The sequence below is a fragment of the Esox lucius genome, chromosome 5 (assembly GCF_011004845.1).
Source record: "Esox lucius isolate fEsoLuc1 chromosome 5, fEsoLuc1.pri, whole genome shotgun sequence".
Lineage (NCBI taxonomy): Eukaryota > Metazoa > Chordata > Actinopteri > Esociformes > Esocidae > Esox > Esox lucius.
Window position 1 is genome coordinate 4947459 of NC_047573.1, and position 15042 is coordinate 4962500.

At 50.6% G+C, this 15042-nt stretch overlaps 1 protein-coding gene across 3 annotated transcripts in view; it reads left to right on the forward strand.

Moving 5' to 3' along the window:
• Nucleotides 1-15042, forward strand: part of ehbp1 (EH domain binding protein 1) — a 147257-nt gene that overhangs the window by 65094 nt on the left and 67121 nt on the right. For all 3 annotated transcript variants that reach the window (XM_034292258.1, XM_029119964.2, XM_034292259.1), the window contains 4 exons: nt 2554-2732; nt 3238-3286; nt 11667-11849; nt 12849-13547. In XM_034292258.1, coding sequence (XP_034148149.1) covers nt 2554-2732; nt 3238-3286; nt 11667-11849; nt 12849-13547 — 1110 coding nt within the window. The remainder of the gene's footprint in view (nt 1-2553; nt 2733-3237; nt 3287-11666; nt 11850-12848; nt 13548-15042) is intronic.

Genomic DNA, 15042 nt, shown 5'->3' on the forward strand with positions numbered 1-15042 from the left:
CTTTATTCTATACTCTTTTTAGTCCTGCTCATATCCTTTATTCTATACTCTTTTTAGTCCTGCTCATATCCTTTATTCTATACTCTTTTTAGTCCTGCTCATATCCTTTATTCTATACTCTTTTTAGTCCTGCTCATATCCTTTATTCTACACTCTTTTTAGTCCTGCTCATATCCTTTATTCTATACTCTTTTTAGCCTTGCTCATATCCTTTATTCTATACTCTTTTTAGTCTTGCTCATATCCTTTGTTCTATACTATTTTTAGTCTTGCTCATATCCTTTGTTCTATACTCTTTTTAGTCTTGCTCATATCCTTTATTCTACACTCTTTTTAGTCCGGCTCCTATCCTTTGTTCTATACTCTTTAGGGACTAAAATCTCTGCCCTGCGGTGCAACTGATATTGCAGCTAAGAGTTCAAATCCATACCCACGATTCCCGGGGCCTTGCACGTGGTTATGCAGATTGGCCCAGCAGCGTCCGAGGTTGGTGTCAGATAAGGGTTACCTCTATCAAGTTGTTGGCACGGAAAAGCTTTCTCCTCCGAGTGTGAAGTTGCTGGCGTGTAGTTCCACATTGAGTGCCAGTTTGATGGGGTGACTTGGTGAGATGTGCTTCTGGGGAGACGTGTCAGGGTATTGGACTAAACCAAATTGGTGTGTTTGTCGTCATTTTCTAATTCTTCCTCATGGTTTTATTAATCTGGTTCATTTATTTGCGTTGAGTGGCCCACCAGGAATATTTTGGGGTGTTTGAAACGTGACGTTGTGAGGATGTTGGGAAAGGTTAGCGTCGTCTATAGAGGCGGACCGAAAATGTCAAGTGTCTCTTTACCTTCCTCAGAGAGACGGTGCCTGAAGGACACACACAAACACACCCAAAGGTTACAAGGTGCTATTAGAGTTGATCTGTGAACTCTGTTTCATCTTGGCTCCCCTTGGGGCTGAAAAACAAGTGTCCACACATACATCGCATGCCCACGCCGTACCAAACAGTGATGTCAGTCACACACAGCCCCACACCCACACACACACACAGCCCCACACACACTCTGACTGACACCAGGTTTTTAGGTTGCCGTCCTCAGACCATGCTTTCGACTGACACAAAGTCACATCCAAACCAGACAGAGACTCGTACACCCACTAGTTGGCACCATGCATCACCCCTCACCTCTCACCCCTTACCTCTCTCTCTCCCTTTCACTTCCTCTCTAGTTCATCCTCACTCTGTTACCTCTCTACCTCTTTACTTATTTCTCCGCCAGCTGTGTTTTGGTTCATACAGGGCACTCATCACCTCTTAACTTCTGTTATCGACCCCCCCCTCCTGCGGTTACCCAGATTGTCCATCAGAGGGTGTAGTTCGGCCATAGTTCAGCTCTCCATCTGTCCATTTAGCCTGCTACTTATAAATACCAACATTCTTCTCACTGGTAACATAAAGAGCAAGTGTTGTTTTGGTCGGCGTGCTAGCTCATCCCCCAGGCCTCCAGGTTTTTGTTAGATAGTGATGCTTTTGCAAAACCTTCTCTTAAAACCTCTCCTCTAATGTCCACCTGCGCACTTGGCCACGGTGTACAAAGTACAGAAGTCGCCAGTTGTGTTTTAGTGCTGGGACACTGCCTGTGTCTCCCATGGAGCTGGTGTGTGAGCGCTGATTTTGTGTCACTGTTTTCCTGAAGACTGAGTGAACATTGATATCAACATGGCAGAAAGCCCCCTGCCTGTTTAGTAGCTGCTCGCGACCCGATCAATAGCGAGAATTACATGGGTTCTACTGAGGCCGGATCAATAGTGAGTATTACATGGGTTCTACTGAGGCCGGCAGACAGAATGGTAGGCAGATGTGGATTTGCAGGGTTTGATGTCTGGGCTATGGGACCCTCCCATTGGTTAAGCCGAGTTCCGATAAGACTTCAAAGGGCGGAGCTAATTAATAATGTGTTTACATTATCCATGCTGACCCCTCGGCTGTGTGTGCGTATCTGTGCATGCATATCTGTGCGCGCGCGCGTGTGTTTGACTGTCTGTTTGACTCGGCGTGCGTGCATGTGTGTTTCTCTCGTTGCACTTTATTCACCCAGCTCCCTGATTGGATGCTAATTGGATGACAGAAGTGAGGACATGAGGAATTAGCGACATTGTGCACTTTGTTGTTGAACTTTGTTGTCATGAAAGGACGTCAGTGACCTCAGATGCGTCACAGTTGAAGGTGTTTAAACTGTGCCCAGATTTTATTACAGTGCTGAATGAATAAAACGCTTTTCTAGATTGGACAATGTCTGCTTCATCCGAGTGGTTTGAAATGTAGATGGTAAAATACCAGTTTGAAAAGTGTCATTGTGGTCATTCTAGCGTCACGCACCTTCATTCATTCTAAAATACAAACGTCATGAGTAGACATTTTGGACCAATTTGCATATTTTCCAGTTCTACAATGACTTGCTCTCTCTGCATCTGCGTTGTGTTGTGCTTTTGTCCAATGCTTTTCATTAATATCATGTAAAAACCTGCTAACTGAACCCCCCCACCTCTCCCCTCTTCCTGTAGCCCAGCCCCTTCCCCAGCCCAGTGCTAAGTGGGAAGCCCAACGCTAGCCAATCACTGCTGGTCTGGTGCCGTGAAGTCACAAAGAACTACCGCGGGGTCAAGATCACCAACTTCACCACTTCCTGGAGGAACGGGCTGGCGTTCTGCGCCCTGCTCCACCACTTCAGACCGGACTACATGTGAGTTGCACACGCGCGCACACACGCACACACGCACGCACGCGCGCACACACACACACTCACGCACGATGCAAAAAATCGCACGCAACGCAAACACTCATACGCTCTGAAACACGCACATACAAACAGGTCAATATGAAATCCTAATGTTTTTTTCTAGATGACTAGGGAGATTGAGCATCCAAGAGTTGGAGGTGTGTGTGACTGTGTGTGCGTGCGTGTGTGTGTGTGCGTGCGTGCGTGTGTTTGTGTGTGTGTGACTGCGCGTGTAATTCTAGTAGTTTCCACTCTATTAGTTTTGATTGCGCTGCTGTGAAATTGCATGTTCCAGTTCTAACGCCATTACATGTCACGCATATCTAATACTACCTCTTTACTCCCCTCCTCCTTCCTCTCCTCTCTCTACTCCTCTCTCTACCCCTTCCTCTCCTCTCTCTACCCCTCCTCCTTCCTCTCCTCTCTCTACTCCTCTCTCCTTCTCCTTCCTCTGTATGGTTTTCTGCAGAGACTACAAGGTGCTCAATCCCCAGGATATTAAAGAAAACAACAAGAAGGTAAGAGTGTTCAGACAGACTCACTGCAGTTGTGTCCGGCGACCCGGGCTTTGACCGCGCGTTCGGGCTGGTCTCACGCCAGGTCTTCCACTGATGGGATCCTGTTCATGGCTCTCTTCCTGTATTCAACCCGTTCTCCTGTTACTCCTCTCTTCTCCTTGTCATTACCGTTTGATGAATTTGTTGTTGGGGGGTTCCTGACTAAAAAAACGTTCTCAGCACATACACATGCTCTCTCACACACACACACACTTCCTCTCTCGCTATCTGTTTCTCTTACTGTGAATCATGACATGCACACACACAGACGCACCATTCATTGACAGCCCTCCGTCTCTGTCTGGTGTTATAGACAGGCTCTGTCTGGTGTTATAGACAGGCTCTGTCTGGTGTTATAGACAGGCTCTGTCTGGTGTTATAGACAGGCTCTGTCTGGTGTTATAGACAGGCTCTGTCTGGTGTTATAGACAGGCTCTGTCTGGTGTTATAGACAGGCTCTGTCTGGTGTTATAGACAGGCTCCACCAGACCTCTAGTCCTGTTCTGCTCAGCACCATTTAACCTGCTCCCTGTCTGTGTCTGTCTGTGTCTGTCTGTCTGTCTGTGTCTGTCTGTGTCTGTCTGTGTCTGTCTGTGTCTGTCTGTGTCTGTCTGTGTCTGTCTGTGTCTGTCTGTGTCTGTCTGAGTGTGTCTGTCTGTATCTGTCTGTCTGTATCTGTCTGTCTGAGTGTGTCTGTCTGAGTGTGTCTGTCTGAGTGTGTCTGTCTGAGTGTGTCTGTCTGAGTGTGTCTGTCTGAGTGTGTCTGTCTGAGTGTGTCTGTCTGTATCTGTCTGTCTGAGTGTGTCTGTCTGTCTGTCTGTATCTGTCTGTCTGTCTGAGTCTGTCTGTCTGTATCTGTCTGTCTGTCTGAGTGTGTCTGTCTGTCTGAGTGTGTCTGTCTGTCTGTCTGTCTGAGTGTGTCTGTCTGTCTGTCTGTCTGTCTGTCTGTCTGTGTCTGTCTGTCTGTCTGACTGTGTCTGTCTGTCTGTGTCTGTCTGTCTGTGTCTGTCTGTCTGTCTGTCTGTGTCTGTCTGTCTGTCTGTCTGTATCTGTCTGTCTGTATCTGTCTGTCTGAGTGTGTCTGTCTGAGTGTGTCTGTATCTGTCTGTCTGAGTGTGTCTGTCTGTCTGTCTGTATCTGTCTGTCTGTCTGAGTGTGTCTGTCTGTCTGTCTGTCTGTCTGTCTGTCTGTCTGTCTGAGTGTGTCTGTCTGTCTGAGTGTGTCTGTCTGTCTGTCTGTCTGTCTGAGTCTGTCTGTCTGTCTGAGTCTGTCTGAGTGTGTCTGTCTGTCTGAGTCTGTCTGTCTGAGTCTGTCTGTCTGTCTGTCTGTCTGTCTGTCTGTCTGTCTGTCTGTCTGAGTGTGTCTGTCTGTCTGTCTGTCTGAGTCTGTCTGTCTGAGTCTGTCTGTCTGTCTGTCTGAGTCTGTCTGTCTGTCTGTCTGTCTGAGTGTGTCTGTCTGTCTGTCTGAGTGTGTCTGTCTGTCTGTCTGTCTGTCTGTCTGTCTGTCTGAGTGTGTCTGTCTGTCTGTCTGTCTGTCTGAGTCTGTCTGTCTGTCTGTCTGTCTGTCTGAGTCTGTCTGTCTGAGTGTGTCTGTCTGTCTGTCTGAGTGTGTCTGTCTGTCTGTCTGAGTGTGTCTGTCTGAGTGTGTCTGTCTGAGTGTGTCTGTCTGAGTGTGTCTGTCTGAGTGTGTCTGTCTGAGTGTGTCTGTCTGAGTGTGTCTGTCTGTCTGTCTGAGTCTGTCTGAGTGTGTCTGTCTGTCTGTCTGAGTCTGTCTGAGTGTGTCTGTCTGTCTGTCTGTCTGAGTGTGTCTGTCTGTCTGTCTGAGTGTGTCTGTCTGTCTGTCTGAGTGTGTCTGTCTGTCTGTCTGAGTGTGTCTGTCTGTCTGTCTGTCTGAGTGTGTCTGTCTGTCTGTCTGAGTGTGTCTGTCTGTCTGTCTGAGTGTGTCTGTCTGTCTGTCTGAGTCTGTCTGTCTGTCTGTCTGAGTCTGTCTGTCTGTCTGAGTGTGTCTGTCTGTCTGAGTGTGTCTGTCTGTCTGTCTGAGTGTGTCTGTCTGTCTGAGTGTGTCTGAGTGTGTCTGTCTGTCTCTGTCTGTCTCTGTCTGTCTCTGTCTGTGTCTGTCTGTGTCTGTCTGTGTCTGTGTCTGTCTGTGTCTGTGTCTGTCTCTGTCTGTCTGTCTCTGTCTGTCTGTCTCTGTCTGTCTCTGTCTGTCTCTGTCTGTCTCTGTCTGAGTGTGTCTGAGTGTGTCTGTCTGTCTCTGTCTGTCTCTGTCTGTCTCTGTCTGTCTCTGTCTGTGTCTGTCTGTGTCTGTCTGTGTCTGTGTCTGTCTGTGTCTGTCTCTGTCTCTGTCTGTCTGTCTCTGTCTGTCTGTCTCTGTCTGTCTGTCTCTGTCTGTCTCTGTCTGTCTCTGTCTGTCTCTGTCTGTCTCTGTCTGTCTCTGTCTGTGTCTGTCTGTCTCTGTCTGTCTCTGTCTGTCTCTGTCTGTCTGCCTCTGTCTGTCTCTGTCTGTCTGTCTGTCTCTGTCTGTCTGCCTCTGTCTGTCTGCCTCTGTCTGTCTGCGTGTCTGTGTCTGTGTCTGTCTGCGTGTCTGTGTCTGTCTGCGTGTGTGTGTCTGTCTGTGTGTGTGTGTATGTCTGTGTGTGAGCTTGAGGCTCTTTAACCTGGTACTCCCTCAGCAGTGCTCTGCCTCATGTCAAATATTAAGGGAAATTACTTCTGCTTTCTCACCCACACAAAGCCCAGTGCATTAATTCATTGTTAATGGATATTTTCCAAGGCCATAAATATTATTATTAAACCTTTATTTCAACAAGGAACACAGAGACCAAGGTCTGTTAAAGCTGGGCCTTGTGTGTACGTGGCTACAGTTCAGGTTCAGTGATTACAAACAAACTGAAAAAATAACACAGAACAGACAACGCAAGATGCTAACAAATAGCACAAAACAGAGTACATTGCTTCAGCCACAGGTGTTGCTCCCTCCGTGACCTCAGGGCTTTAGTGGCTGTTGGGCCTGATGAGTTGATGTCCCTTAGGTGTTGTCAACTAAACACATACAGCACACTTGCCTTCACACAGTGGAAACAGTGCATGAAACATAAGTATTTTTATCTCACAAATACATGTAACACACATGAATATAGAAATCATGTGATGCTCCCGAGGTTTACATACAAGTCATGTACAGTCGGACCAGTCTGGACGGGGGTACGCTCATCAGAGAGCCGGAAATTATGCTGGAAACTCCAAATATTCTCCTGTTTTTGATTGTCCCAATCAGTCATACTTCAGTGGTTGGTCTGTCTAATGCAATGTGCAATCACTTCTTAAAGAGGAGGAAGGAAGACATATAATGAGGAAAGAGGTTGGTGGGGTGTTAATTAAATAATTAAAAGCCACGAGAATTGGAATCCTTGGATCTGCACATTGTGTTAAAAGGAACCCTGACTATTAAGATACATAGGCCTAAATATGCTACAATTGCTCTCTCCTACAAAAAAACATAGTTACAAAAAAATCCTCACATTGTATTACAGAATTTGAACTACGAAGGCAGCCATAGTTTTTTGCATGCGAAATGCATTCTGGGGCGATGACGCGTAATGGTTGTGTTCAGATTGAGAGGTGAGCTAATGGCGCTAAGTTTAACTGTAGCTACAGCCGAAAAGTGAATATAATACCACATTGTGCAGCGTTTGGTTGGAGTTTCCAGTCCAAAGTGAACAAGGGGAGTGATGTAAGCCTCCACTGCTTTTCCTCACGAGAAGAAAATAAGAAAACAGTGGGAAGTTGCTTGTGGACGAGTACAACTCCCTAAAGACCCACGGCTGTGTTCACGCCACTTCAGCCCTGATGCATTTGAGGCATTTAGTCTGCTAAAAGAGCTCACAGGTGCTGCTGGTTACAAGCGAAGACTAAAACCAAATGCTGTGCCTTCAATTTTCTCCCACAAGGAGCCAAAACGTCCATGCATAGCGAGTGAAAGCCGCTATGCTCTCACTCGCTTCATGTGATGTGATACACGGAGTATCTGTAAATATAATCAAAGCATCTTGTTTTAGCGTCTTACTGTATATTCTCATTAAGCAAACCACAGCGGTAATGATTAGGAAATTATTTATACCGACAATAAGAGTCTGATCTTAGCCTACCCTGGACAGCTGCTGACAAACAGTGGAGCTCTTTACAGCAAACGCTCTCGTTCTCGCTTGGCATTGGCAAGCAGTTGCCACACAGACACCAGCGGTTTTGCCCCACTCTCGCTTCCTCAACTCTCTGATAGTGTTCATTTTCATCATGTAACTCTTGAGTAGGCCTACCATCTTCTGCGTTATTCTCCTGATTTAAGCCTACGGTGCGCTCGGATTCAAACTGAAAAGGTTGAACGGCAGACGTGTTCATCTCGCTGTTACTGTCGGCCTACTGTCAAAACTTAGCTGGTACGTTGGAAAAACACTAGACGCAGCGCAGCCTTTACACGTCTCTACCTGGAATGCATTGAGACATACATAACCAGAAGTTAACATGTCATCCCAACTAGCACCAACATCTGATAAACCCTGACCACCCCAACCCTGACCACCCTGACCACCCCACCCTGACCGCCCTGACCACCCCACCCTGACCACCCCACCCTGACCACCCCCACCCTGACCACCCCCACCCTGACCACCCCCACCCTGACCACCCCACCCTGACCACCCCACCCTGACCACCCCAACCCTGATCACCCTGACCACCCTGACCACACCAACCCTGACCACCCCCACCCTGACCACCCTGACCACACCAACCCTGACCACCCCACCCTGACCACCCCACCCTGACCACCCTGACCACCCCACCCTGACCACCCCACCCTGACCACCCTGACCACCCCACCCTGACCACCCCCACCCTGACCACCCCACCCTGACCACCCTGACCACCCCACCCTGACCACCCCCACCCTGACCACCCCACCCTGACCACCCCCACCCTGACCACCCTGACCACCCCACCCTGACCACCCTGACCACCCCACCCTGACCACACCCACCCTGACCACACCCACCCTGACCACACCAACCCTGACCACCCTGACCACCCCAACCCTGACCGCCCTGACCACCCCACCCTGACCACCCCACCCTGACCGCCCTGACCACCCCACCCTGACCACCCCACCCTGACCACCCTGACCACCCCACCCTGACCACCCTGACCACCCCACCCTGACCACCCCACCCTGACCACCCTGACCAACCCACCCTGACCACCCCAACCCTGATCACCCTGACCACCCTGACCACCCCCACCCTGACCACACCAACCCTGACCACCCTGACCACCCTGACCACCCCCACCCTGACCACACCAACCCTGACCACCCCGACCACCCCACCCTGACCACCCCGACCACCCCACCCTGACCACCCTGACCACCCCACCCTGACCACACCAACCCTGACCACCCCACCCTGACCACCCTGACCACCCCACCCTGACCACCCCCACCCTGACCACCCCACCCTGACCACCCCACCCTGACCACCCCACCCTGACCACACCAACCCTGACCACCCCAACCCTGACCACCCCAACCCTGACCACCCTGACCACCCCCACCCTGACCACCCCACCCTGACCACCCTGACCACCCCCACCCTGACCGCCCCCACCCTGACCGCCCCCAACCCTGACCACCCCAATCTTGACCACCCCAACACTTTCTTCTCCCTCTCGCCCCGCCCCCTTTCTTTGTTTCCCCTCTATCTTTCCCTCGGTCTCCCCCCACTCTCGGTCTCCCCACCGTCGCTCTCTCGGTCTCCCCCCTCTCTCGGTCTCCCCCCTCTCTCGGTCTCCCCACCGTCGCTCTCTCGGTCTCCCCTCTCTCGGTCTCCCCACCGTCGCTCTCTCCTCTTTCACTTTCCTCCCTCCCTTCTGCTGAGTGGTGATCTTGTTCCTCTCATTCAGACTTTGTGAGAAGGGAACAATGCAAACATACTTTGCTCCCTGAATAGGTGTTAGAAACCAAATCAGCCCCCCCCCCCCCTCCCTCCTCACCAAGGGGGAGGCGGAGGGGGAAACTTAAACGGGGACCGCGTAACGCCAAACTCCTTTGTTCCTTTTTATTTTCTCCTACTCTGTTCTTTACTCAAATACCTCCTTCCCCCCATGTGAGGCCATACATCTCCCTGTTCATTGTTCAGGACACAGGCCCTGACGGAGGGGGGCAGGGGGCCAGGGGAAGAATGAGAGAGAAAAAAGAGCCAAACAATATTACATTAACTGTAAATTGAGAACCGGCCCTCTGTTGATTACATCGTTTCTTGTTCTCCTTCCTCGTCCTCTTTCTGCTCCAGTTATTCTTCTATTCCTCCACTCTTTCGATCTGTTTCGTAAATACATAAATACATTGAGGAGAAGATGAATGGCTGAACAATTGAGGGAGATTTAATGAATATAAGAGTTTGAGTGAAAGTGAGATATGAGTCTTGGTAGAAACGTAGGGGGCTGTGTTCACAAACCGGAACCAACCCAACAGAACCCCAGGAGAGCAACACCCTCACTTATTTATGTAAAAACAAACTATTTGACACTCTGGAAGCCATCATAGAAAACGGAGAGTGCACTGTACCTTGTGACTGACCCAAAACCCCATGAGCATGACCTTGCTATGGAGAGGCCAGCATAGGGAGACTGGCTCTGGAGGGAAGAGAGACTGTGTGAACACTGCCCCCGAAATGAGGCGGAACTGAGCTGCACTTCCTAACATCCTGATCGATGTATGACCCCATCAGAGGCACACACTTTCCTCAGATACACACTCAACCACAAAGAATTTGAAATCAAATGTAATGCTGATGACCTCTGTTAGGCACTATTTTAGCATGTTGCCACGAGGAAAGCTGACGAGAACCCATATTCACCTTTCTATTTTAATATAAATCTCACTTTGCACTATTGTTGTTTTACACATCTCAAATAGGAGGGAGAGAGACAGGAGGAGGAGGAGAGAGACGGAGGAGTGAGAGTAAGAGGACTGAGAGACAGAGGAGGAGGAGGTGGAGAGGCAGAAGAGAGAGGAGAGAGAGGATGAGGAGTGTGAGACAGGGAGGGGGGGGAAGAAGAGGAGGAGGAAAGAGACGAGGAGGAGAGCGAGAGAGGACGAGAGAGACTGGGATGAGGAGGAAGAGAGAGGGGCGGAGAGAGTGACGGAGAGGAAGAGAGAGAGAGACATGGAGGAGGAGGAGGAGGAGGAGGAGAGAGACTGGGAGGAGGAGGAGGAGGAGGAGGAGGAGGAGGAGAGAGACTGGGAGGAGGAGGAGGAGAGAGACTGGGAGGAAGAGGAGGAGGAGGAGAGAGACTGGGAGGAGGAGGAGGAGGAGGAGGAGAGAGACTGGGAGGAGGAGGGACCTCTGATGGATGTTTGTCTGTTTGGACTAGTAGACTGATGTCAGCAGGCTGATCTACAACGACCCTGTCAAGCAGCCTAGATACATGGTGTGATACACCCAACACTGGCTCTCTAAACCAGGGAATTATGGGCTTTTATTCATCTATTTATTTACCTGTCATTGGTCCAGATAATGGTTACTTACCCCTCCCATTCTTTCTCCCTCCTCTCTCCCCCTTTCTCTGTTTCCCCCCCTCTCCCTCTCCATCCCCTCTCCCCCTTCATCCCTCCATCTTTTTGGTGATGTCAGGATTGTGGTTCATAATCAGGGTCTGTATTTTCTCGTCAGTTTTAAATCAGACCAATTACACGCTAGCTGGCTGACAGCATGGCCGGGGTGATATAAGGATGATAACACACACACATTCACATACAACCCACACAGACACACACACACACACACCCCTTCAGGATTAACCGCTCTGTCTCAGGGTATCTGCCTCTCTTATCGAAGACAACCATCCTTGACATGGGCTGTCAGCTGCCTCGGTGGCAGTGTCAACCACACACACCCCCACCCCCCCCCCCCCCCCCCCCCCCACACACACACACACACACACACACATCCGCACACACATCTGAACACACACCCCTGCATGCGCGCACTCCCCCACACGAACAGACACACACATCCTCACACACACACATCCGGACACAACCCTGCACATACATCTGAACACACACCCCCACCACCCCACACATCCGCACACACATCTGAACACACCCCACTGCACACACTCATACACACATCCACACACATCTGAACCCACACACACATCCACGCACACATCCACAAACGCCCGCTCAACCTGGATTTGTGTGTCTGCCGTCAGTTTCTCCACAGTGGTCCCACCATCTATAACCAGTCTTTAAATGTAGTGGTTTCTGTGTGCGTCCCCTCCCAAAGGCCTACGATGGCTTCGCCAGTCTGGGTATCAGTCGTCTGCTGGAGCCGTCCGACATGGTCCTTTTGGCCATCCCGGACAAACTGACCGTGATGACCTACCTGTACCAGATCCGGGCCCATTTCAGTGGCGAGGAGCTCAACGTGGTCCAGATCGAGGCCAACAGCAGCCGGAGCACGTACAAGGTCAGCGCAACTAAATGCCACTTTCTTTGTGGCCTGTTTTTAATAATGTGTCTGGGGAAACATGTTACTAGTGTGGAGATGGACCGATATCCAAACGTTTTCCGGGTCACGATCAGGTTTGTGATAAGGGTCGTGGTGAGGGTCGTGATGAGGGTCGTGATGAGGGTCGTAGTGAGGGTCGTGATGAGGGTCGTAGTGAGGGTCTTGGTGAGGGTCTTGGTGAGGGCCGTGATGAGGGCCGTGATGAGGGCCGTGGTGAGGGCCGTGGTGAGGGCCGTGGTGAGGGCCGTGGTGAGGGCCGTGATGAGGGCCGTGGTGAGGGCCGTGGTGAGGGCCGTGGTGAGGGCCGTGGTGAGGGCCGTGGTGAGGGTCTTGATGAGGGTCTTGATGAGGGTCGTGGTGAGGGTCTTGGTGAGGGTCTTCATGAGGGTCGTGGTGAGGGTCTTGGTGAGGGTCTTGGTGAGGGTTGTGATGATGAGCAGCAGGTCGTTTGCTGAGAGGGAAGCACTGCTCAAGAACCAAAATAATTTTGTAGGAAGTCTCCCCCCCCCCCCCATTATTTTAAGGTAAAACTATTATAATTGACCTTTTAATTTTTCTCATATAATGGCCCCTCTCTTTTGCCAAAGCTAAATTTCTGCTGTTTTTGTCCCGTGGTGACCAGATTGGGTCTCAACCCAGGGCTTATGGGCCGACATCCCCCCAACTGAGAGAGAGAAATCTGGCATTAATCTCATGTTCATTATCTCCACTTATCTCCATCTTTCATGAAGTTGCGTCCTTGAGCAGTTCTACTCTGTTAATGTTCTGTATTATACAGTACGGCTTCGTACGTCCCCAAAGGCCAATTGGAAATGCCAATAAAAAACCAACCAAATCAGTGTTCCAAACCAGTGGATGATGTTTTCCGACCCTCATCCGACTACGGCACCTTTTGGGTTTGTAAGAAACGGTGGTAGAATGCAGAATAATATGTGGTAATTCTTCTCTTTGGCGAAGGTGGGGGACTTTGAGACGGACACCAACGCCTCCATCGGCCAGGACAAGTTCTACGCCGAGCTCAACGTCGGTGACGCTAACGCCCAGACCAGCGGGTCCAGTGGGGACCTTAGCGTGGGCGCTAACGGCGCTAGCGCCCCCAACGGAGCCCTTGCTAAAGAGGATGAGTCGACGGCTGATGGAGGGAGCGAGACTGTGCCTCTCTCCCTCACTGCTGTGAGAGTGTCCCCCTCGCCCACCACCTCTCCCCCCACCCCATCGCCCCGCACAGCCACGCCCACCTCCCCCACGGACCCCTCCCATCCCAGAGCAGCGCCTCGCTCCCTAGCAACCAAACTTATTGGGGATGACGGACGGCAGCTGAAACCACCTCCCAAGGTGGAGACCTTTCACTTGGATGACCCACCTCTGAGGGTGGAGAGAAGGATGGAGAGGGAAACCACGAAGCCAGAAGGTACAGGGGGCGGATCCCCGGACAATGGTGCGCTAGATTCAGGGTCCCCTAAATCGGTGAGGTCCTTTGGTCCTCCAGGTGCCATGCCCTCCTCGTCATCCTCCCACAAGCTAGGCTCCTCCTACAACCGTGATGCGGACCTCATCAAGAAGAAGAGGGCTGGCCTCCGGCACTTTGACTCTGAGCCCACCTCTGACTATAGCAGCACCGCCCCTAACAACCATGCTGATTTGCCCACTGAAAAGGTAAATGAGCTGTAGACACGCCCACTGAAAAGGTAAACGAGATGTAGACACGCCCACGGAAAAGGTAAACGAGATGTAGACACGCCCACGGAAAAGGTAAACGAGATGTAGACGCGCCCACGGCAAAGGTAAACGAGATGTAGACGCGCCCACGGCAAAGGTAAACTCCCCGTTGACACGCCCACGTCAAAGGTAAACGCTCCGTTGACGCGCCCACGTCAAAGGTAAATGCCCCGTTGACGCATCCCCTGAAAATGTAAATGCGATTTACACACCCACTGAAATGGTAAATGCGATTTACACACCCACTGAAATGGTAAATGCGATATACACACCCACTGAAATGGTAAATGCGATTTACACACCCACTGAAATGGTAAATGCGATTTACACACCCACTGAAATGGTAAATGCGATTTACACACCCACTGAAATGGTAAACGAGATGTAGACACGTCCACTGTAAAGAGGAACGAGATGTAGACGCCCATTCAAATGGTGAATGAGTTGGAGACACGCCCATTCAAATGGTAAATGCCGAAAGAGGTAAAAACATGACGTTGATTCCACCTCGTGTTACAGATTTACATTTATCCTTGAACAGACCTTATTCAACACATCAGCTCATCATCAAACCGTCCGTCCAGTTAGAACGACGCAACTATGGCTTCCTTTGTTTCCACAGGGAGCCCATTTCTGATGTTTTCAACTTGTCGTCTTTAAACGTCGCCTCAGATCTTTCCCAGAGCAGGTCTCACTGATTGAAAGACCAGTTAAAAAAACATTCCTTGGTTAGCGTTGCGTTGTGATCACGGCCTGTTTTTGAGAAGCTGCTCTAGTCAAAGACTGTGTGATCTCTCTTAAAATGTACAATAAATCTGTACATTAAACCTGTGCGTTTTAACCCGGGCTTCTCCGTCTCATTTAGATGTTATCGTCGTGGCCCCTAGCAGACACTTTCAGTCCAGACACCCAAAAGCGCGCACGTTGCAGAGACGCTAACATTACCAGAACATCCGGAAGCTTCTCTGACATTCCATTATATTTCTCATTATATTTCTCATCCCGCCGCTTGATGGCTGGTTGTGTTGTGGCTGCCTGCTCCGGATGTGTGGACACGCTTGGCAGAACACCTCATCTCCCCCAGTCCCACGCCCCTGGACACACGCACGCGTCCCACGCACGCCGGCCCCTACCCTGTCTTCAGGAAACCGGCCCGCGTCGTGTCGGGGGTCACAGCGGACGCGTGCCGCCGCGTCCAAATCGCTGTTTCCGTTTTAAACCAATTCACATCGCGTTTGTGTACCGAACGCTTTCGCGTCTCCGTCATTCCCCGCGCCGGCCAGACAGTCGCCCGCGCTTATGCATTCCGTTGGCGGTGGTTTCAGCGAGGACACGCTTGTAGTTGTTGTCGGGGGTTTAAAGCATTTTAAAGGTGGACTTAGTTTCTTAAACATGGACTTAGTTTGGTAGAGCGCGTCCATATCTATTCTGC